General features: G+C 50.4%; 8 protein-coding genes across 9 annotated transcripts; 4 read left to right on the top strand and 4 right to left on the bottom strand.

The window, feature by feature from the left end:
• Positions 1-218: 218 nt before the first annotated feature.
• PV10_04360 (uncharacterized protein) lies at positions 219-794 on the bottom strand (the record flags this gene model as incomplete). Its single annotated transcript, XM_016368907.1, has 1 exon — positions 219-794. The coding sequence occupies one exon, from the start codon at positions 792-794 to the stop codon at positions 219-221; it is 576 nt and encodes a 191-aa protein (XP_016224695.1).
• Positions 795-3,115: 2,321 nt separating this feature from the next.
• Positions 3,116-3,890, top strand: PV10_04359 (uncharacterized protein). The gene has a single exon (XM_016368906.1). The coding sequence runs from the start codon at positions 3,182-3,184 to the stop codon at positions 3,833-3,835; it is 654 nt and encodes a 217-aa protein (XP_016224694.1). The 5' UTR covers positions 3,116-3,181; the 3' UTR covers positions 3,836-3,890.
• Positions 3,654-4,916, bottom strand: PV10_04358 (nucleoside diphosphate kinase). Its single transcript, XM_016368905.1, has 6 exons — positions 4,754-4,916; positions 4,666-4,696; positions 4,566-4,609; positions 4,414-4,517; positions 4,297-4,362; positions 3,654-4,242 (listed from the first exon to the last, which is right to left on the bottom strand). Exons 1-6 carry the CDS (start codon positions 4,768-4,770, stop codon positions 4,043-4,045), a joined length of 462 nt encoding a protein of 153 aa, XP_016224693.1. The 5' UTR covers positions 4,771-4,916; the 3' UTR covers positions 3,654-4,042.
• Positions 4,917-5,223: 307 nt separating this feature from the next.
• PV10_04357 (uncharacterized protein) lies at positions 5,224-8,360 on the top strand. The gene is made up of 2 exons (XM_016368904.1): positions 5,224-5,400; positions 5,459-8,360. The coding sequence occupies exons 1-2, from the start codon at positions 5,310-5,312 to the stop codon at positions 8,317-8,319; spliced, it is 2,952 nt and encodes a 983-aa protein (XP_016224692.1). The 5' UTR covers positions 5,224-5,309; the 3' UTR covers positions 8,320-8,360.
• Positions 8,361-8,694: 334 nt separating this feature from the next.
• Positions 8,695-11,627, top strand: PV10_04356 (uncharacterized protein). The gene is made up of 4 exons (XM_016368903.1): positions 8,695-9,006; positions 9,083-9,202; positions 9,260-9,493; positions 9,568-11,627. The coding sequence occupies exons 1-4, from the start codon at positions 8,960-8,962 to the stop codon at positions 9,968-9,970; spliced, it is 804 nt and encodes a 267-aa protein (XP_016224691.1). The 5' UTR covers positions 8,695-8,959; the 3' UTR covers positions 9,971-11,627.
• A 522-nt stretch (positions 11,628-12,149) lies between these two features.
• On the top strand, positions 12,150-15,888 carry PV10_04355. 2 transcript variants are annotated; one of them, XM_016368902.1, is made up of 5 exons: positions 12,150-12,268; positions 12,326-13,953; positions 14,028-14,041; positions 14,335-14,397; positions 14,535-15,888. In XM_016368902.1, exons 2-5 carry the CDS (start codon positions 13,900-13,902, stop codon positions 15,445-15,447), a joined length of 1,044 nt encoding a protein of 347 aa, XP_016224690.1. In that variant the 5' UTR covers positions 12,150-12,268; positions 12,326-13,899; the 3' UTR covers positions 15,448-15,888. The 2 variants fall into 2 exon arrangements, with proteins under 2 accessions (XP_016224690.1, XP_016224689.1); XM_016368901.1 differs by having other exon boundaries at positions 12,150-13,953.
• On the bottom strand, positions 15,879-18,895 carry PV10_04354 (uncharacterized protein). Its single transcript, XM_016368900.1, has one exon. The coding sequence runs from the start codon at positions 18,684-18,686 to the stop codon at positions 16,212-16,214; it is 2,475 nt and encodes an 824-aa protein (XP_016224688.1). The 5' UTR covers positions 18,687-18,895; the 3' UTR covers positions 15,879-16,211.
• Positions 18,896-19,865: 970 nt separating this feature from the next.
• Positions 19,866-21,185, bottom strand: PV10_04353 (uncharacterized protein; the record flags this gene model as incomplete). Its single annotated transcript, XM_016368899.1, has 5 exons — positions 19,866-20,030; positions 20,081-20,553; positions 20,639-20,691; positions 20,745-20,765; positions 20,815-21,185. The coding sequence occupies 5 exons, from the start codon at positions 21,183-21,185 to the stop codon at positions 19,866-19,868; spliced, it is 1,083 nt and encodes a 360-aa protein (XP_016224687.1).
• Positions 21,186-21,842: the final 657 nt, after the last annotated feature.

Raw genomic sequence — 21,842 nt, 5'->3', positions numbered from 1 at the left:
TATTGAAGATGGACCTGGGATTACCTTTACATAGCTGATGATGGAGTTGATGATCTATTTGAATAGGTCTAGACGGCATCTGCACTCTGGGCACTGGATGAGATACCTTTGCTCGGATGGAGACCTCTATTGTCTCGACCGCCATTACAGTGTCCCGATCTACTTCATCGAATCTGCATCATTGATCCACCACTTTCATGGTAACCAGGACATCTCATCTAGCGAGACAGGTACCGGATCAAGCAAGCCCAGCCGCCGATCTGCAGGCAGAAGATGAGGAACCAGAATACTAGGAAGGGGCCCCTCCTCGGAGGTCGATGGTCTTGCGCCAGGCCCTCTTCATGCGCATGTCCAGGAACACGGACTGGCCGGGACAAGAGGTTGAGGTGATAATTACCGACCGCCACGTCGACAATAGGCACACGCACCGTCGGTGGGACGAAGTGGTAGTGGAAACCATTCGCAGTTTCCTGGAAGTATTCGGCTCCACCAAACCTCACCCTCCTGCTGCGGCGACGCACTGAGACTGGTGGCAGGTCAGTCGAGGACTCAGCGCCTTCGAACAAATCAGCATCGGTGATGTCAAAACCTCCTGGTTCCTCGTGGTTTGTAGATTCGCCCTGACCAGGAGCGTTGGTTGGCGCTGTCACAACAACGTCGACTCGCCCGGCATCGAAGTTGGTCCCAAGCTCCGTACTTGGACTCTGATTAATGTCAGAGAGCTGCTTGCCCAAAACACGGCCAGAAGTGATGGCCTGAACCCACTTGCCTTTATCGACTTGCCAGGGAGCCATTTGGGCCTGCCAAAGGCCATTCATTGTCTGAGCGGGACCCGTGACACTTCTGTCGTTCAAGCATTGCTTCATTGATCCATGTGAACTCATCTTGGACCTCAAAATATTTCCCTTGCCTCAGTAATGGTTTCGATGGAAATGTTGAGGAGAAGAACCGAGGTACTAGATGATTAGATTGTGAGAAAAATAAAATTGATGATGGAAAGAAGTTTCCTTTAGATTTATATGAGAGAATAGACATGTCGAGGCTGCGATCCATGTCACCGTAGATTGACACTTTTGACAAAGAAAACAGTGATCGACAGAACGAGACAAAGGAGAACAGTGATAAAATCACAAAGGACATGTGAATTTCATTGTCTCAATTGTGTTCATGTGGACGGGGTGCTTGTCTCGCGACTTCCTTTGCATTGATACTGCTCATGCCAATCTTCATGGATGGCCTTGGTGTGGTAAGCCGGGGCAGTAATGCCAACTCGTGTCTCCAGCCAGTTCCCAGGCTGTCTCTGCATTGTTTGATTCTGTCCAGGTGGGAAGCGGACAGACTCCCCCATGGCTCATGAATCGTTCAATCTTGTTCTTGAGACCAGTGGACACATAGGGGCCTTCGTAAGATGTCGCGGCATGGCACGACGTGAAGTCGTCCAAGGTATGAGAATGCCACTCGCCCTCATCCTCATCCACATACCAAGTGCCCAAAATAGAGACTGACTCCAGACGCTTATTTGCGAGGTATTTGATCAACGCCATCATGGAATCAGTCTCCAGGCGACCATTCCTTAGAGTCAAGGTCTTGACATTGACACCTTCATCCAGCAACGCTCTCATATCACCGAAACGGCATTGAAAATTGCAAAGAGAGAGAGACTCCAGGTGGGGCATCCAGAGACGAGGGAAACGGTCGAGGTTTGTCCTATCAAATAGTTCGAAACCAAATTCGGCCTTTTTGAATTCGGGTAGCTCCAGACTCAAGTGTTGGAGTCGAGAAGTACTGTTTAGTAGTCGCTTCAATGCTATAGCTGATTGATTGCGGCCATTGACATATATGTTGGCCATACCAGTCCGACCAAGCCAGTCGCTGTGCGGTAAAGCGTTGATTTGAAGATTGAGGGTTTTCAAGTCCTGAAAAGCATTGGGCCCGATTTCTGGGAGTAGTTCATGGGGTATGTCTATAGCAGTAAAGTTATTCAAGTCGCATTTGGACAAACAAGCGGCCTGGATGAAGTGACTGAAATGGTCCAAGCAATTTCTTCTTCGATTCAGGATTCTTCTCCTTGGATCGGGGTCAAACGGTTGTTCAGTGTCGAATAACGAGGGATCAAACTGCTCGAGTTCTTCCAACCTGATTTGCGGCTCTTTCATGATCATCCTGAACTGCAGATTGGGACATATGGCGCTGAGTACGTTCAGAGTTTTAATCAAGGCCTCCCGAGTTTGGGCATTGGCCATGAAAGCCGCTTGTTGGTCAAGGTGCCACCTATACAAGTCATATCGGTACGACAGGTTGGGGGTGAATCTGGCCTGGAGATTTTCGTGGAACTTTGCATAGTCTTCTTTCGAAGGGCCTTTGGGCAAAAGGCCTGTGGACCAATTGCTGCTCTTCTCGTGATAGACTTGAGCTTGCCAGTATCGATAGTCAGCGTACTCGAGTTGGATACCCGACTCGAACGACAAGCACCTGAGTCGTGAGGCTATTGATCGTCGTGCCGTCAGCTTGTCCAATTGATAGAGACGATGGCTGCTGGGGTATAGTAAGAATTCAAAGTCGCGAAAGAGATAATCTTCTGCCAAAGCAGCGAAGGCACTGCAGGTAAGGCGGAATGCAATCAGGGAGGACTTGTCAAGAAAAGAACAGAGATGAGAGACGAGTTCGCTAGGAAGTTGATCCATGCTTGAATCAGGGCATGCTAAAAAAGGGGGGTCTTGTTGCAGGATCGCTTCGACTTGAAATATATATATATATGTTTTGGGCACGAAGGGTGCCTGAATATATCGACCAAGAACGCAAGGCAGATGTCAAAATACCCAGTAGCCTGAAATGACTGACAACAGACCACGTCGGCTCAAACAACAAACAGCATTGCCTGGCGACGTGGGAGTTGATGTCAGAAGGATGTTGGGTTGAAGATGTTGTAGTTTCTAACAACCGTATATCAGTTGATCAAGAGTCGGTAGGTACTTGACTTGATAAGCCGCCTGGTTCAAATGACGTCCACTCTGCTCCATATTTGGATGAAAGACAGTCACCCATTGGAGAAGAATCGACGTCGACCTGATGGGCGAGATGCCTCTGGGAACAATATTCACCTCTTGCTCGCTCTGTCCAGATGCCCCCGGCCCACCAGTTCCAAACCACTCGCTTCAGGATGATATAAAATCTGTCCAACATGCGGCGCTCCCCATTTCGAGCCGTCCGCTTGCCTCGTCCCTCGCTTCGCTCCACACGCCTCGGTCGACGTTGGCAGTCAACCAAAGAACCAGAAAGCCCCAATAAGTCCAGCCCATCGATCGAGAAACAGGCTGCCACTCGAAGCAACTTTGATCGACTCGTCGCACGCACACCCCGATTCCTGAGACCTACTCTACTGGGCCTCAAAAACGCCCCTGTTTCTCACGTCACTGCTTTCTTCATCCTCCACGAGTTGACTGCGATCGTCCCCCTACTCGGTCTTGCGGGTGCCTTTCATTACTGGCAATGGCTGCCCTCTTACTTTGCAGAGGGACAATGGGTTGTTGAAGGCGCTGAAAAGTTTGGACGCTACTTTCGAAAGAAAGGTTGGATTACTCAACAGGACGAGCATGAAGTCCAAGACAAGACTCTGGAAGGCCAGGCTTCCTCCTACGAGAACCTGGCTGTCTCCCAACAGTCTGGTCGTAACTACAACTCCACCAGGTGGATCGTCGAGTTGGCAACTGCATATGCTGCCGTCAAGGTATTGCTACCTTTTCGTCTTGCTCTCAGTGTCTGGGCCTCTCCTTGGTTTGCCCGCTGGACAATTATCCCTGTCGGCAACGTTGTCCGTTCTATTTGGACCCGGTAAGCCGCACGCTGCCTAACGAGATCCCAGCATTACATGATATGTCACATTAGACTTGTACCATCATTTTCTTGATTACCCAATTTTGGATACATCTATTCATGCCTGTCTTGACTTCATGAGTTGACATAGACGATGGCCATCCTAGAAGGTGTTGGAAAACTTGACCCTCGTATCATGTACCATCTATCGTCTCACTCGCTCAACAATTTATGCCTTCTCGTAGATCCAGTCGAACTGGGCCGACTTGTAGCTGGCAACCTCCTCGGGCTTGAACCACAAGGCAATCTCCTTCTTTCCGTTCTCAACGCTATCGGAGCCGTGGCAGACATTGCGGCCGACGTCAATGGCATAGTCACCTCGGATGGTACCGGGGGCAGAGGCAAGAGGGTTGGTGGCACCAAGGATCGCTGGTGTAAATAGTCAGAAAATTGTCATACATTCAAGTTGATCGATGAACTCACTTCGGCCAGTCTTGACTGCGTCACGGCCTTCCCAGACCATAGCAACGATAGGACCGCTCAACATATCTATCATGATGTTAGTGCACGACCAACAAAACCTCTAGTAGATCTTCATACATGTGACAAGGCCCTTGAAGAAAGGCTTCTCAGAGAGATCGGCATAGTGCTTCTCGAGATGCTCCTTGGAGGGAGTGACGAGCTTCAAAGCAACCAGCTTGTATCTGCATGTGTTCAGCTTTGGTCCATTGTAGTCGCGGGATACCTCCTACCCTCGCTTCTCGAAACGGGAGATGATGTCTCCGACAAGGCCGCGCTATGATAATCCAGTCAAAAAGAAGGTCATTAAACATCATAGAAGTCGAGATGTACCTGAACGCCATCAGGCTTAACGGCGATGAAACTGCGAAGATGGTGTTAGGATACTTTGTACTTGGCAACGGCCGCAGAAATGGCTTACGTTTGTTCAGTAGACATGATGAAGGTGATGTAAGAGTGTTGAGCAACAAGGACACACTGAATTTGTTGTTTAGAGAGCTTGTGAGAAGGGAGAGAATGAACTTGTACTTGCGGTCAATGCAAGTAGTGAAATATTTTATGAGCGAGTGTGGGGCAAAATGTTGCATCGACGAGGAAGGAGGGGCAAAGATTGGACCTCCTTCACTCTTGACTTTGCAGGTGCGATCATGGGCTGGCCAAGCGGCAGACGGTTCATCGATTGGATCGTTGGGGTAGTCGTGGGTAGCTTCCAGGCGCTGGTGCTCGAGCCAACCGTTACCGTTTAGGCAAGACTAGGTCTGATATAGGCTTTCCTGTGGCATTTCCAGGTACCAAGACCCTCTGCAGCCCACCTGTAACCTTGGAGTAACCTCCCCGTGTTTCTCGTTCAATAATAGTGGAGACTTAAACAGAGGCCTCAGTACATCATCAGGACAGATCAGTGCTCAACAACCACAACCACAACCACCTCCTCTGACTTGTTGATCTCACACATGTCGCCATTTCAAACGCCGTAAATGACCATGGCGAGATCTTCCCGGAGAAGCTCTCATTGGGCTATCCCATACCTCTCTCTCGTCCTGCTGTTGTTCCTTGTTTCTCCTGCATGTAAGTTCGGTCTAGTGCATCCGCTTGATCAGCATTCAACCTGCTGACCCTATCATAGTCTCTGTTAAGCATCATGATTTCAAACGTTGTGACCAGTCTGGTTTCTGCAAACGAAACAGAGCGCTTGCGGACTCTTTCATCGAAAAAGGAACCTCCGACGGCTCTCCGTATCAACTAGACGCCGCCTCCATCAAATTCAAGAATGGCCTCCTCCATGGTTCTGTTGTCAAGACACTGAGAACGGGCGACACAATTAAGCTACCTTTGACCATCGCATTCCTCGAGACCGGAAACGCCAGAGTTACAATCGACGAGGAAAGACGTCAAAAAGGCGACATTGAGCTACGACATGGCAGTGTCGCTCGGAAGGAACGATATAATGAAGCTGGCGCATGGGCATTAACTGGAGCTGGACTTCAGAGTCAAAAAACTGCGCAATTGAAAAAAGGTTCGGACGGAACAAGTGAGGTTTCTTGGGGCCATAACAGTCGTTTTGAGGCAATCATCAGACACGCTCCATTTGGGATCGACTTCTACACAGATGGCGAGCGGCAGGTGGTTTTGAATGGCCGCGGCTTCCTCAACATTGAGCACTGGCGCCCCAAGGTGGACAAACCTAAAGAAGAAGAGAACGCTACAGAGCAACAAACACCTACCGAGCCCATCGAAGACGAAAGCACATGGTGGGAGGAATCTTTTGGCGGCAACACCGATACCAAACCCAAAGGACCTGAGAGTGTAGCCCTGGACATCACGTTTCCAGGATACAGCCACGTGTACGGTCTCGCCGAGCATGCTGGCCCACTGTCTCTTAGGGAGACCCGTGGCGGAGAAGGAAACTACGATCAACCATATCGCATGTACAACAGTGATATCTTCGAATATGAGCTGGACAGTCCAATGACACTGTACGGATCTATACCGTTTATGCAGGCACACAAGAAAGGCTCCTCTGTCGGAGTGTTCTGGCTGAACGCCGCCGAGACGTGGGTGGACATTACAAAAGCACGACATGGCACCAATCCCCTATCACTCGGGCTCGGGGGCGGCGTGGTCGATACTAGTACTCACTGGATGTCAGAAAGTGGTCTGTTGGACGTCTTTGTCATCCTTGGCAACAGTCCGAAAGATTTATCGAAGTCGTACGGGGAATTGACTGGGTATACCCAACTGCCTCCGACGTTTGGAATTGCATATCACCAATGTCGATGGAACTATGTCAGCGATCAAGACGTCAAGGACGTTGATCGTAAATTCGACAAGTACAACATCCCCTATGATGTGATCTGGCTGGACATTGAGTACACGGACGACAAGCAATATTTTACCTGGGACCCTTTGAATTTTCCAGACCCTATCAGCATGGAGCAACAGCTTGATGAGAGCGAACGCAAGCTTGTTGTCATCATTGATCCCCATATCAAAAACAAGGCAGGATATACTGTCGGGGAAGAGCTCCAGAACAAGGGCTTTGCAGTGAAAAATAAGGAGAACAATATCTTTGAAGGCTGGTGCTGGCCTGGTAGCTCGCATTGGATCGACGCGTTCAATCCTGCAGCCAGGGCATGGTGGAAGTCCCTATTCAGCTTCGACCGGTTCAAAGGTACTCTGCAGAACGTATGGCTGTGGAATGACATGAATGAGCCATCCGTGTTCAATGGACCTGAGATCACCATGCCGCGGGACAACATCCATCATGGAAACTGGGAACATCGCGACGTCCACAACATCAACGGCATGACTTTCCACAATGCCACATACCACGCTCTGATTGAGCGCAAGAAGGGCGATCCTCGTCGTCCCTTTGTGCTCACTCGGTCTTTTTACGCGGGATCTCAACGGTCTGCCGCCATGTGGACTGGGGACAACCAAGCTAGCTGGGACCACTTGGCAGCGTCAATCCCCATGATCCTCAACCAAGGTGTGAGTGGCTTCCCTTTTGGAGGAGCCGATGTTGGTGGATTTTTTGGAAATCCCAGCAAGGAACTCCAGGCGCGTTGGTACCAAGCAGGTGCATTCTATCCCTTCTTCCGGGGACATGCGCATATTGATACGCGGAGACGAGAGCCGTATCTGCTCGGGGAGCCATATACTAGCATCGTGACGCAGGCTTTGCGTTTGCGATATGCCCTGCTCCCCGCCTGGTATACCGCATTCCACGAAGCGTCAACAGATGGGTATCCTATCCTTCAGTCACAATACTACGTGCACCCAGATGATGAGAAGGGATATGCCATCGACGATCAATTTTACCTGGGTTCAACGGGCTTACTGATCAAGCCCGTGGTGACAGAGGGGGCCGAAAGTGTGGACATTTATCTCTCGGACGACGAGGACTATTTCGACTATTTCGACTACACTATCTACCCTGGGGGCTCTCGGACACACACAGTGCAAGCCCCTCTGGAGAAAGTTCCTATCTTGATGCAGGGTGGTCACATCATCCCACGAAAGGACCGACCACGGAAGAGCTCCGGGTTGATGAAGTGGGATCCTTACACTCTGGTGATTGTTCTCGATAAAAAAGGTGAAGCCACCGGTACGCTGTACGCAGATGATGGAGAAACATTCGACTACCAGCACGGAGCGTATGTGCATCGTCAGTTCACATTTTCGAACAATAAGTTGACTAGCTCCAACATTGGTGCAAAAGGGCCCAAGACATCTGCGTATCTCAAGACCATCAAGGACGTACAAGTTGAAAAGATCATTATTGTCAACGCACCAAGTGAATGGGCGAATGATAAGTTGGTATCGGTGTCGGCGGTTGGTTCCAGTTCAGCAGACACTGAATTGATTTACCATGGTCCTGCTGGAGGCAAGGCTGGTTGGGCGTTGGTTCGAAGACCTGGCGTAGGCATTGGGGTCGATTGGAGCCTCAGCTTCTTGCAGACGTCGTCGAAGAAAAGCGATCTGTAGCCCTAGATGATAGCTGTACCAATAGTAACATGATATCTCGGATTTTGCCAATGGTTGAGGAGGTTCTTTGTCCCGAAGTGAGGGAGCGTAACAGAGCATAACCACGATGAAACCAAGCTTTAACTAACACGATGATCCCGTGGGGGCGACAGCGGGGCCGAGAGAGCCTGAGAGGCGAAGAAAATAAAGAGAGAGTTCGAGCTTGGACATCTGGCTCGGGGGGTCGGGAGGTGCCCTTGAAGCGTTGAACGGTTGGCTCGCCATCATTGGCTCTTTCGGCGCCCCAGGCCCGCTCCGGGCGATAGTCGACGCCATCGATAAGCCGGTACTAACTTTTTCTAGATGCTCGTCATCATTTCAGCCAACGCCAGGGGGAAGAAATCAGGAACGGGCGGAAAGCAAGATTGACCTTGCTGACAACTCGTACAGTTGGATCGAGTCCAGCAAATACACCCCTTGCGTTGTCTGTTCTGTCGAATTCTCGCGTCTCGCATTCTTATAGTCGACTTGTCGCCATGTCCGTACGATAGAGAGTGTTCAACTGTCCTGCAGCTGTTTTTCAACCCCTTTGGGTTGTTTGGGGAAACTCTTGTTGGCGGCCATTTTGAAGTCATCGATTGGGAAAAAAAGTTGGTTCAACATGTTTGGGTGGCTCACCTTGATCATTGACTACTTTGCGCCGTTATTGTAAGAAACAAACTCGATATCCTGACTCCTCAAGTCATGTTTGGCCTCTTTACTGACGCTGCTCTCCTGTCTGCAGTCTGATCCTGTCCCCGATCACATCCTATGCCGACCAGATCGCTTCCATCCACCGAAGGAAAACGAGCGAGGGGTTTTCGCTGGATATTCCCTTGATTATGCTCCTGGCCTCAATTCTGAAGTAAGAGATTCTGACAGCAGAACATGCGCTAGAGTGTGCATTGACAATATTCGCAAGGGTCTTCTACTGGTTCGGCGCGTACTACGACACATCATTGCTCGTGCAGGCATGCCTGATGATTGCGGTTCAGCTGGTGCTGTTGAAGGTCGCCCTTGACAATAAGGCTCCGATCGGTGTAAAAGACGGCGTGGCACACACACCTTTCCATGAGTACACTGCGGAGGATGGACTGAAAGATCTGTTGGCTGGTCGACGGCCATTTGATTTCTGGCGTTGGAGCAGTTCCAAAGCGTAGGTGGTTTCTCTCTCTTTCTCTTCCTCTGCCTGTGCCCACTGCGAGAGCGATGCTGACCCCGCGCGTGCAGGTATTTTTCATTCATAGGCTATTTTGCATCAGGCCTTGCAGTCATCCATATCTTTCTTCCCTTCATCTCCGGCTCGCCCGCCTATATTGCCCTACTAGGCTACCTGGGACTGGCCATCGAGGCGTTGCTGCCCATTCCCCAGATTCTCAAGAATCACCAGGCTCGATCTTGTAAAGGGTTCCGGCTATCGGTCATTATCAACTGGCTGGCCGGTGACACAATGAAGATGAGCTACTTTTTTCTCAGCTCCAAAGTGGTTCCCTGGCCGTTCCGACTCTGTGGTATTTTCCAGGCTTGCTGCGACAGTTATCTCGGCTTGCAGTTTTACATGTACGGAGAGGGCTCGATCTCGGCGCCAGGAATTCCAATGGAGTCGTCGGAAAAACCGGGCATCATTGGCTGAGCAAAGTCATTGGCATGGTGATGCAGAGATCTTGGTTGTTCACGGCCAAGATGCTGAGGACTTGGTGCTCAGAGAGGAGGCATAACGGAGCCAAGGTCTTACATCGGGGGGAAGTCCTGTCGAGAATAGACACATACGTTGGCGATGAAAACGTGCTCATGGACAGAGATTGTGCTGCGACGTTTCCAACTTGAGAGAAAGTTCCATCGCAGCGAATACTTAGTTCAGAAGGACTTCTGGTATACACATGGTTTGACTGGGACAACGTTCAGCCTCTTCGACCTGGTGCCTGGAGCCAGAACAGCGACCCGATGCGAACGACACTCTAGAAGGTATGGGGACCGACCCAAGGAACATTGGTAGGCAATTCTGTCCAACCAAGGGTCATGGGCGCTCGGGAGTGGCGTCATCATGCCTGAACACACGGCCAAGGGGCGGAAGTTTCGGGGTGGGCGCCAATTGGTTTAGGCGACCAATCATTACCAAAGGTCCACCAACCCATCATGCCACCATCATTCAGTCAAGGCTGAGGCCACGCAATTCTGTACAGTGGCACGGTGGCATTGTCTTGTTTAGCAAGATTCTGCATAGGGTGATTCGTTGCAACGTGAACAACGTAACGTGATTTCCCAAACCCAGCTTTGGCGTCGATACTGGGTATACTTGGCAATAATGCAGACGAGATAGCACAAATTCCGCAAAACCAGCTGACTGACAGGGCTTAGGATGATGGCCTTCATTTATGTCCGGAGTGCATGCTGCAACATCAGCACTTGGAGTCTCACTTCACTTAATTCTCCATCTACCACGCTCATCTGTGTCGACATGGGCCTACGAGGCATCCGTTTTCGTCGACGCGGTCAACATGGACATATACGAATGTGCATCTGGGGCATCTACAACCTTATCGTCCCGCCACATGCGCCAAAGGTGTGAAGGTGGACTGACAGCAAGACTGGGGTCTTTCAGAGACAAAAGAAGCAAACACATTAAACCACATTAAGACGACCTGTTGAATAAGATAACTCGGATTGTTGTCGAAACGAGAAAACATCATACCTACGTCATTTGCCTGGTAGAAGTGGAAAGTTGAAGCCACGAATACGAGGTTCAAGCCACAGATACGCAGGGCCGGGGCATCTGACGGGATGTGTGGATGTTAGCCAACATCCGATCCAGGGTAATACCGATCTCCGATAAGGCTGCCTTGGTTGAGTTGAGAGGAATTGGTGAGGGAGTTCACGACAAAATCGACCGAGATGGACGAAAAAGGACGATCGCGCGAGAGAGAAAGACCAAAGAGCCAATCGGAAAAAGAAAGAACCAAAACCCCCGGCGGACGTACTACTTAAATCCTCCGTCCAATTTGCGGTCATATTTTGGTTTCAATTGACACGAAGGAGGGCGAGCCCTCAACAGACGAGGGAATATCACCGGAAGGCTTTATCCGGGAGGGCGGAATTTATGTTATCGCAGTTCTAACTCCTGAGGACTAGGAGGCAACCCATTCCAACCCAGGACAGAATTGCTGTAGTCAAGGGTCAATGAATTCAGAAGAATGTTAAAGCACAGACCGGGCTTCGTAGAATGATAGAAAGAAAGCACGATGGAAGTCAAAAGTGACGCCTGCTGTTTACACTTCTGAAGAGTTCCCACGGGGGTGGGCGGGAAGGTGCGATAACGCAACGGCAGGAGGGGAAGCTACGCTGCGCTTAATTGTTTAAGCGGGCACTATAAAAAAAATGCCCGAGATTTGAGTCAAATACCTAGTAGCGGAATCGTCTTTCTCCTCGCTTGACATGTGCCCCGAGAAAGGGTAGTGCGGTACAGTAGCTACTCGGACAGTGCATTGCATCGATGATCGACAATCTCTGACCGCCGACCGTACTCCGACGTTCGACCGTTAGAGATTATTCACGGGGATGGAGACTGTAAGTCTCTCTTTTCGCAAAGGAAGGGCAGACGTATGGGCCCAACAGGTACAGGTACTGGTACTTAGTCCCAACCTTGGCTCGCACGAGAGTTTATTTCGGGCTGTGGCACCCTTGCAGCCCTACTCGTACGAGCTGCGTTGCTGTCTCTCTGGTCCAAACACTATTGGTAGTAGCGTCTGATTAATAAAGACCCTTGCAAATATATGCCTGCAACTTCCTATTTTACTATAGCGACAAAGAGTTGACTCGTCTTCGAATCCTCCCGTTGACCACCATCGTCATCAGAAATGCCATCCACTTCCTCAAACTAATCACCGAATGATAGCGCCGCACTCTGAAACTCGTATCCTACAACTCGCCAATCGTCTGTGCCCTGTACGCATTTCCTATTGCCGCATTAAGGTCCTAACAGCGGCCACAGTCAGCGACATCAGTAGCGCCTGCCACTTACGATCGCCTTCCTGCCACAGGATTGGTCAGAATTCCACTCCCCGGCCTCCTCCTGATCCTCCACTTGATCCTCCACTTCTTCTCATTCATCCTCCTTCTTACCATCCGGAATACCCACCGCGTCTTGTATCAAAAACACTGTCTCAACCTCATCCACTCGCTCCCTAGGTACCCTTTACTCCGACCATCATGCAATAATCTCTCTCTTTCTCCAACAATCATCGAACAAAAGCCGAACTCACGCATCGTCAACGAGGCCGGCCATCTTCCGCTACTCTGACGTATGCCTCACGAGAAGGCTGCCAAGGTCTCCTATATCATTCCCAGGTGCATCAAGTGATTGGTCCCCTTGATATACCTCGAAAGTGGTTCCGCTCATCCTCGTCTTCCTTCAGAAAGCGACCAGTGACGTATACTCGAGACCATATATCTCTCATCTACATTGTCGAGGTTACATATCATTCTCCTATCACACCTCGCTCGGACCTATCTTCCACAAGCTCCAGACCCTTACAGCATCTTCAACCTATCGTATCGGTCTTTATAGGTTTTCCCCAAACGATTCCCCGGGCTGCTTTGGTCATTCCACTCAATCCTATCTCCGCCTGTCCACGTATACTGCTTGGACATTCCTTGCTTCTCTCATCAAAGTCACTCATACCTCATCGCACAGTGTCGTATGCTGTTAAGTTAAATACACATTGATTCCACGGATCAGCAAATTTCAGCACAAAGGCCGCTTGGTACAATCCTCTTGTACGACGTCTTTTCGGTCCAACAACTCTCACGTTCACAATTTGACCCTGTCAAACCTCTATACGCTGTCCGACAATCCTTCTGTTGATCCTTCCGGCGACAAACCTCCGATTGGCACGAGAAATTCCCCCTGCATGGTTCACAGGCGGTATACCCTCGCAACAGCCATCACATCTCGTGCTAGCTCGACCGTTATTCCCCTACCCCCAACAAACGGCATCTGTTTTAAATCCTTCACGCTCAGAGATCTCCATTCCTTCAAATCACGGACGCTCAATTGACGAATCCCCACATCTTTGCTCCACTACCACAGCTTCACATCAGGGCTTCCGACTTGCTGCTACTGCTTTTCCGTTGTTGGCGAAGGACCCTCCTGGAGGCTAATGCATGCGCAATCGTCCCGTTAGAGCTTGGAACGCATTCTATCACCAAAAACTTTGTCTCTCCTGCCACGTCTCGCTATTTCCTGCTGCACCATTTGTCATTTGACATCCTACGAAGAACCAGATCTGAGCCCAGAAACCACTATTGGCCTAAATACCCTCACATTCAGTTGGTTTCACCAAGCAATTATCCGTCCTTCGCGTCTCGTAAGTGCTGAGTAACCCAAGTCAAGGCAGCGGGGGTCACGTCTATTGCATTCAGGCTATGAGAGCGTGCCTCTAGGTCGACATACACCAGAGTTTATATTGTTGATTTTCCCTTCACAAGTATCTTGACCGGATCCTCTACATCTCCAAACCCTGGAATATCTAAATACGTGGTTTTCAAGCCATTCCCAATTTCGAGATGCCTTCTCGCATCAGCGGCGCCTGCAACGGTTGCCGAACCAAAAAGCAAAAGGTATGCTATTCTTTGTCATGGGATTTCATCATCCCATGGTGCTCTTGAGCTCGTCGTAAGCTGACCTTTTACAGTGCAGTGGCGATAGGTATGTTTATTCTATCATCTTTTTTGATTGCCGAATCAATGGGGAGGACCATGTCTCTATACCCTGTTCTCATCAATTATCTTCCCGTCTATAGCCTAGAAAGGTGTTAGAATTCAGGGACAGGTAGATTGTTTTGCCAAATATTTCAATTATGGGATTGCAGGCAGCCATCGACTTCACAGCGCCGATCGTTGCAAATTTGCACAAAGTCCCTGTGTTCGAGGATGCCACCGAGGCACTCTTCTTCATCGTTTACAGAATGATCATGAGCTGATTACTTATCACTGAAACAGATCCGGATGCCTTCAGTGCCAAGCTGCGGGAATACAGTGTACCTGGCCAGAGCAACGAAAACGGTACGTCTATGCCCGCATCAGCGAACGCAAGGACGATGGATTTCATCCTTGTCCCTCATCCTTCATCCTTCCGTTTCCATTTCCATTCGCGATCTTCCTCATCTCTCACGTTTCATCTCACTGACAGATTCTCCTAGTGGCCCTGCGAAAGGATACATTGAAGGCTTAGAGCACCGTCTCCACGAAGCCGAGTCATTACTTCTTGCACTCCTTCCACTCGTCACTGCTGCTCAGCTCGACAATGCCACCGAAAGTCTGAATCTCACTGATGCGGCCGGAGTTGGCCAGGCATCCAGAGACTCAACATCGCCTTCCCCTCGCAATGTACGATCTTCACCTCCGGTCTTGAACAAAAAGACCGGCATCGACTACTGGGAATCATTTCCACTCGACACGGTCGAGAATATCCGAAGATGGCAACAAGACTGCGCGATACATAGTCAACCGCCCAGCACCGACCGACATGCGTCAGCACGTGACTCTCTCGACAATGTTAGCCATGCTCGTCTCCTCAACTCGAATCCCACCTCTCGTCAATCGTCCATGGATCTGAAGCGAGAAGCCTTGGACGGCATATTTAGCGCGAGTCTTCAACATAATAACCGCAACAACGAGAACTTCCGATCCCTGTCCTCAGATCCTTATCGTAGCGGAACAAATACACCTATCAATGTCACGTCGGCGGCCCGCCATTCCCCCATTCCAGGTCAGCAGTATGATCAACACCCGCAGCAGCGACTATCTAGTCAGCTCCAGTCGTGGCAAAACTCTTCACTTTATGCCTCCGGTTCAAATCCCGATGCCACACGTGGTGACGCTTCAAGCAACATAACTCTCAACGCCGAGGCACTCCTCCTGCAATCACTTGCTGAGAATAATAACCATTGGGCGCAGCCCGACCAAGTGGGCAACAATAACATGCTGATGAATATGGGAATGGCAATGTCCATGGCCATGTCATCACCACCGAACCATGCCATAGAGTCAGCTCCTATGGAGATTGACACAGGGTTCTTCAACAGTGATGTGCAACGGCGACTGTTCTGGTGAGGCGTGGATATGGCATGTCGATATTAGAATAAGAGATTCATTTGTGATTGGATATGAGATTATGGGATATGAATTTTGCGATTTCCTGGTCTCGAATGGCCCGTGGATATCTTGTATGGCGATGTGGGAGTTATTTCGTCGCTTGGAATCAACCATCTGTACATTTCATGTTTCATGGTTGTCTACTCAGGCGTTTAGTTGCGAGGCGGCGGATGGCAAAACGTCTATACCTCAAGGAGTTACTATGCAAAACGCTCAGGGTCGAACTATGATGGAATATCTTTGAAAGGAGGGACACTTGGAGGATGAGGTGCAACCAAGATCCCAAGAGACTGTAATTTGGTGATACTCAATTCATCGCCATAGGTAACTTGCAAGAAGAATTACCTCCACTTGTGACACAGGACTGAATCCCAAGGACGAGAAATTGCCTTTAAACCGGTGCCTACAAAAAGTATATCTACTACATAATGGGGGTATCGTTCCAGACATCTTGATAGCTGCTTGTCAGCCAACTCGACACGCCCATCCGCTCGCGTGTATCACGTTCCCTATCCTTGGTGGGTTGCCGGTATGCTCCCAAGCCTAAAGAATGCGCCACCTCGTATCTTTTGATTCCCGTCTTCTCAGCTGTCCTTGGCTTGCAGATCTCGCTTAGCCCGCCACAACCTTTTGCCTGTCTAACATAGATTAATCTTATATTCTGCCACATAGTTGTTACTTTGCTCTTGCTGCAACGCCCCTTTAAGAGACATTTTCCTGCACTACATCTCCCAGCCAGTGTTGACGCCGCCGCCAGGCGCAAACGGGCCCGTCATGTTTTCCCATGTGGCGCTTCCGAAGATATCCGTCACGTTATAGTCCATGTTCCCCCAGAACATGGGGTCTGAGTATTCGGTGATGGTGCCTTGATTGTGTATGTCACCGCTGCTATTATTACTAGTAGCCGCGGCCCCGCCGAGCCCCGAGCCAGACGCAATATTCATTGTGCTTTGCGCAAACGCCAGGTCCTGTGGAGTGGCGTACACGGCGCTGCCGATGCCGTGATTGTACTGCGGTTGGGTGGTCGGATGCCCACGATCCCACTGGGAAAAGTCAAAGGCCGACGCGTGGATGCCGCTGGGATTGGACAGGGCAGATGGATTGTTTGTCTCGAAGGTCGCAGATGGCGCCCAGGACGGAGTCGAGTTGTTGGTGGAGGACGGGTGGTGCTTCAGCCGGGGAGGGTTGGTGTTGGACGGCGGCTGCACAGGGCTGCTGTGGGCGGAGTCAACACCAGAGGACTTGCGTGGCGAGGTCTGGCCTTCGTCAGCATTGGTGCGCTGACGCTTGCGGCTGGGTTGGACAGGATCGACATCGACAGAGGGAGAGGAATTTTCGGCAGAGGGCTTGGGAATGGTCAGAAATCCGTTGATGGATGCTTTGCGTCCTTGGATGTTGACCAGAAGCAGCGACAAGACCTTGTGGCAGTTGCCCACTGTATACCAGCGGCTATTCATGGCATCGAGGAGATTCAGACACGCTTGCATGTCACTCAGGGCTCGGGCTTTGGCATATTTGCCCAGTTGACAAGCAAAGGCGATGATGAGGCCTGACATCCAGGCCGCGGAGAGTAGTCCTGGAAGGAACATGGACTGGGCACTCTGTTTGTGCTCCTTAAGACCGGTGACGATGCCACGGGAGGCACGAATGCAGACCTGTAAACCATGCTGAAATTCTGGTGTGGACTGGTCAAGTGAAAGGCGTGGTCGGTTGACGAGAAGGAGCAATCGATGGTAGAGAATCTTGAAGAATGGGGCTAGATTCTGCTGAGAGGGAAAATGGGGTGTCGTGCTTCCACTGGCTGGATGCCCAGTTGCAGTGGTGGATGGATGTGCGCCAGATCCGCCGGTGTTATCAGCATGCTCAGGATCTGGTAGGCTCTCAGAATCCGCTTCGCCAGTGAGGAAAGGGGGCAAGTCATTCCACCACGTCTCAATGTCACTTGTCAATCGCAGGATTTGTTGGTGCTTGGGAAAGCGATGATTGATGCTTTTGTGGAAGACTTCGATGATTTGACCGGTCAATTTGCTCCATTGGACATATGCTGTCAATGCAGCTTCTCTGGTTCTCTTTTCTCGAGCTTCAGGCCCGTCATTATTCTGTACTCTAGGATCTTCAGTCGCGAGACGGGGCGGCGGCATTTGTGAGGCTGGAGCATCAGTGTTGGGTATCAATTGGCGAATGACAGCTTTGTGTAGCTCAGGACCTGAAAGACAGACATCGATATCATCGTCTTGAATGGTATTGGGATCCCCCAGACTCAGACTGCAGTGGCGATCAAGGGCATAAGCTGACCAAAAGATGCGTTTTCGAATGTCGCAATCTTCTTGTGAAAGTTGAGCGTAGCGTAAGGGGCAACGATGTAGACCAGCGTGGTAAATTAACTTGACTATGGCACCGGCGACGGTGCTGGCTTGACGTATAGCAAGAGAGGCAACCAGGTAGAGCTCAGCGGCCAGGAGGGCCTGAATGGTGGATAGATCATGTGAAAGAGCAAAGCAACCAGCGACACGGCTGACGTCTGCGGTGGATCTGATTCGAGATTCTGCGGGGAGATGGATGTCGGAGCGGTCGAGCGATGCAATATTGATGATGAGCTGGAAGGTGACCAGCCTGCGCAGCTCATGAGGGGCAGGTGAAGTGGTGGAGGTGGTGGAAGGTCGGCGCTGGCGTTGATATATCAACTCCATGTCTTTGAGGAAAGTGGGCCCATGTAAGAAGGGGAATAGAGGGTGCCAGGTGGTGAAAAAGGACATGACCAGATCGTTGGCAATCTTGCGATCAGGTGGCTTACCCAAACTCGTGGCCAACAAATGCGGAAACGGATCGGTTGTGGAGGGACCTTCGTGTAGAGGACCATTGTACGAGTGGCCGTCAGCGTCTTCGCCGGTGAGGATATCTTCACTGGCAGGGACAGCATTGGGCCCGGCGAGGTGGGACGAAGCGAAAGCAGCGGAGAAAGCACGGCGGACTGTGTTGACAAAGTAGACGCCGGAAGAACTTCCTAGCCAGGCGGTTTGGTGATTGGGTAGTTTCTTCAGCGTGCCGATTTCAGAAGTATGAGTTGGCCTTTCTTCAGGCTGGTTGTCGCTGTCCGAGTCGTTGGTCCCAACAGCTGTGGTTCCAGTGGTGACTGAGGGGACAGCTGGAGGGGTGGGTTGGCCCACACTTGGGGACTGGTTGGATCTAGGCGTCATGTCGACGGGGAAGTCTGGAGTGAGTATTTGAGAGATGAGATGAAGATGCGGATCGATATTAAATCGAAAGCCAGCCGATGCGCATCATGGATCGTAATGTGACACAATTGGTATGCTTTGTCGAGGGCGGATGGTTGAAGTGGGCCTTTGTCCAAGCCTTAGGTTGGTAGGTGTTTGCCCAAACTCTAGTCGTCTGGTGGCGGATTATCCAATGGACGAGTCCGCGTGGTTGTCGAGACGTGAATAAGAAGTACTATCGCAGTTGTTGCATGGTCTAAAGTATCTTCTGTAGTTGTTGTGTTCAGGTTGAGAGATGAGTTGAGATGAGCGACGTCGAGGTTTTACAGGCGAAGATCTGGAAGGTGCCGAATTGATCAACAGGAAGGTGCCACTAACATAACCATTTCCCCGGCTAAGGTTTGATGACAAAATGGGAAGGAACAAGCCCGATGTTAGTTAGGAGGGGCTACGGCGAATCCGATGTCAGGGCCAAGGCGCTAGTCCATTCACAGACTTAAGCTGTACTTAGATAGCTTTTGTAACGACTACGCACGATAACTCTTACCAGTGTTTAGCCTGTGAGAGATCCTTTGGAGGCACTGAACACTACATAAACTTATGGAATACAAACTGTTCTTTAGACTCGTGCACAGGCGTGTCGATGGATGAGATTATGTCATTCCTCGCCAAAGCTGGCTTGAAGTCAACAGCTGTGCTAGACGTCCAACCTCATTCACCTTGGCTCTGTCGTATTCTGCTTCTTGGGCTGTCAACGGGCTGATCTAATCATCTCGAAGTTTGTCAAGTGGGTCGTTGGTCATAAATCGTAGGCGCAGTCAGGCCAGAGTGATGCTCACATGGTAACTGACAGGGCAAAAAACATGATGGCTCGCATGAAATTGAAATTACGGCCAATGACTGTCGCTATCGAATGTTCTTTTGTCTTAATTGTTCGCAACCGAGAATTCAAAGCAGATACTATGTTCTAATGCCCATGATTCATACTTGCCCTCGACTGTGTTATGGCATGTACACCCTGTTTGCCTTCAACAGTATCTGGGCTTCAGCCTTTCGCGGGCTCATGATATTGACATCCCTCTCCCATGGCCATACATGGGCATAGTTCTTATCCAGCCTCTTAATGGTCTTTTTCATCCTTTTCATCTCTGTTGCCACCACTCACACTGCAGTGTTATACGTGTTTGACCAAGTTTTTCTGTTGGGCTGCAAAAATCGCTTCAAGCCCATGGCGGGGGTATTGATCGGAGACTCGCCAGTGAAGAGGAAGGTGTCGTATAGCCAACCGCCGAAGAGACACCCACAGAATGGTGCCACCATTGGAACCTGACTTGACATCAGCTTTGCACAATCAACATTCTCTAGCTCAAACTCACCCAAAAATAATAGTTCCCTGCTCGCCACACCTCTGGGCCGTATCCGATCATATAAGACACCAGCCTCGGCCCAAAGTCTCTTGCAAGATTGATTGCATATCCTGTTTCCCAGCCGAAACAGGCGCCGATTCCAAAGATGACAAAGAAGAGTGCTAGGGGTGTCAAGGGCCCGGCTCCAAGGTTGCCGTCATCTTGAAGGGCATATATCAAGAACATGAGCAGTGTGCTCGCGATGAACTCGGAGAAGAATTGGCCTGTGGTTGTCATGAATGGGGCCGGGTAGGTGCAGAATATACCCGCAGTTGCCGTCTCCGAGTACCCTGGGACTGTTCTGATGTTTGATCCGCCTTCGAAAACATCAATCGCAGATCGGTAGTTGGCATAAACGATGGCCGATGCCGCCATGGCCCCTAGGACCTGTGCAACCATGTACACTGGGAATTTTCGCCAAGGGACCTTTCGATATACACAGTCTGGAGCAAAACAGTCAGTCATCAGTGCCCAGCCAACCTTTCAGAGCTCGACATATGACATGACAAGGTTAAAGAATATACTTACTGGCAAGTGTGACTGCTGGATTGATATGCGCTCCACTTATACCGGATGTGTATCTTTGGATAACAAGTCAACAGAACGGCTCTTCATCCCGAGCGAGATCACTTACACTCCCAGCATGACACCAATCCTGGGAGCGTTAGCTGGTATTCACACTTTGAGAAAGGTCAAACACATACCCCCAACCCCAAGAGATGGATTGGTAATCACCTTTGGTCCCATCAGAAAGAACAACCTGAGCAACGACGCCATCACCGAACAAAATGAGGATGAAAACACCAAAGAATTCAGAAAATGGTTCTCTCATGAAGTGGCGAACTCGACTCCAAAGAAGGTCAGGTGCTGCCTGCACAGTGTCCTCCTGGGGAATTTTATGATCGACCAGAGCTCCATGTTCGGCATATGCTGGCTGACCCTCAACTGTTGTGGGGCGATAGGTTTCCGGCGCGTGGAGGTGGTGATGGGGATGCAACTGATTGGAATGCACGTCTTCGTTATGCACCCCTATGCCAGGTGGAGTTGTTGAAGAAGCTGATTTCTCATGAGCCATTGTTTCGGCACTCTGTGGAGACCCAGTGGTATCTGGAACTGAAGGGGTGAGATTCGTAGTCAGAAATCTGGGGACAGTCGGGAGCCATTGACCATCTATATATTGCCATGGAGGTCTGAGTAGTATGCAATGTCGAGGCCGATGCAGGTGGAGGGGGTAAGTCCTATTCAAGCATGGCCGGCCGTATTAGTGTGTTAAGCTGCAAGCGGAAGCCTCGGATCTACAAGGATCGACTACGCAGCACACGTTAGAAGAAGACCCTCGTGGTGGTCAAGCGCGAAAGTGCTGACTGCTCGGTGATGGTGACACCGAGCGTGGCCCTTCGCAACCCACAGCGGCATTGCAATGCTGGGCATCCACTTCAATTGTCTTCAGAGTTACATGGCAGTCGTACAAGATGAAATAGTCCGAATTCGACATACTCTGTCGTGCTGGGCACGGAGCGAATCACCCAACGAGGCCACTGCCAATTATTCATACCGCGACTGACCCAAGCAGCCCAGACTGCAACGCTGCACCAGGGATACTACGAGGCCGAGCTGGCAACAAGCGTATTATCCAGCTGGGCGAGTCACAAAGTGTGAATGTACGAAATCCAAGATCCCCGCTGCCAACTCAAACCACCCACGCCAATGTGAAACTCTCAGACAATAATGT

The sequence above is a fragment of the Exophiala mesophila genome (genome assembly GCF_000836275.1).
Source record: "Exophiala mesophila strain CBS 40295 unplaced genomic scaffold supercont1.3, whole genome shotgun sequence".
NCBI classification, from domain to species: domain Eukaryota; kingdom Fungi; phylum Ascomycota; class Eurotiomycetes; order Chaetothyriales; family Herpotrichiellaceae; genus Exophiala; species Exophiala mesophila.
This window is presented reverse-complemented; position numbering and strand designations above follow the sequence as displayed.

What these genes read in the sequence shown, in the direction of transcription:
- PV10_04356 (XM_016368903.1), top strand. Translation starts at nt 8,960, where the DNA reads ATGTTTGGGTGGCTCACCTTGATCATTGACTACTTTGCGCCGTTATT. An exon ending in CTCCTGGCCTCAATTCTGAA is followed by an intron (nt 9,203 to 9,259) that starts GTAAGAGATTCT and finishes AATATTCGCAAG; the next exon opens with GGTCTTCTACTGGTTCGGCG. An exon ending in CGTTGGAGCAGTTCCAAAGC is followed by an intron (nt 9,494 to 9,567) that starts GTAGGTGGTTTC and finishes CCGCGCGTGCAG; the next exon opens with GTATTTTTCATTCATAGGCT.
- PV10_04357 (XM_016368904.1), top strand. Translation starts at nt 5,310, where the DNA reads ATGACCATGGCGAGATCTTCCCGGAGAAGCTCTCATTGGGCTATCCCA. An exon ending in GTTCCTTGTTTCTCCTGCAT is followed by an intron (nt 5,401 to 5,458) that starts GTAAGTTCGGTC and finishes ACCCTATCATAG; the next exon opens with TCTCTGTTAAGCATCATGAT.
- PV10_04358 (XM_016368905.1), bottom strand. An exon ending in TTAAGCCTGATGGCGTTCAG is followed by an intron (nt 4,610 to 4,665) that starts GTACATCTCGAC and finishes GGATTATCATAG; the next exon opens with CGCGGCCTTGTCGGAGACAT. An exon ending in TCCCGTTTCGAGAAGCGAGG is followed by an intron (nt 4,518 to 4,565) that starts GTAGGAGGTATC and finishes GAACACATGCAG; the next exon opens with ATACAAGCTGGTTGCTTTGA.
- PV10_04359 (XM_016368906.1), top strand. Translation starts at nt 3,182, where the DNA reads ATGCGGCGCTCCCCATTTCGAGCCGTCCGCTTGCCTCGTCCCTCGCTT.
- PV10_04355 (XM_016368902.1), top strand. Translation starts at nt 13,900, where the DNA reads ATGCCTTCTCGCATCAGCGGCGCCTGCAACGGTTGCCGAACCAAAAAG. An exon ending in TGGCCAGAGCAACGAAAACG is followed by an intron (nt 14,398 to 14,534) that starts GTACGTCTATGC and finishes AGATTCTCCTAG; the next exon opens with TGGCCCTGCGAAAGGATACA.
- PV10_04354 (XM_016368900.1), bottom strand. Translation starts at nt 18,686, where the DNA reads ATGACGCCTAGATCCAACCAGTCCCCAAGTGTGGGCCAACCCACCCCT.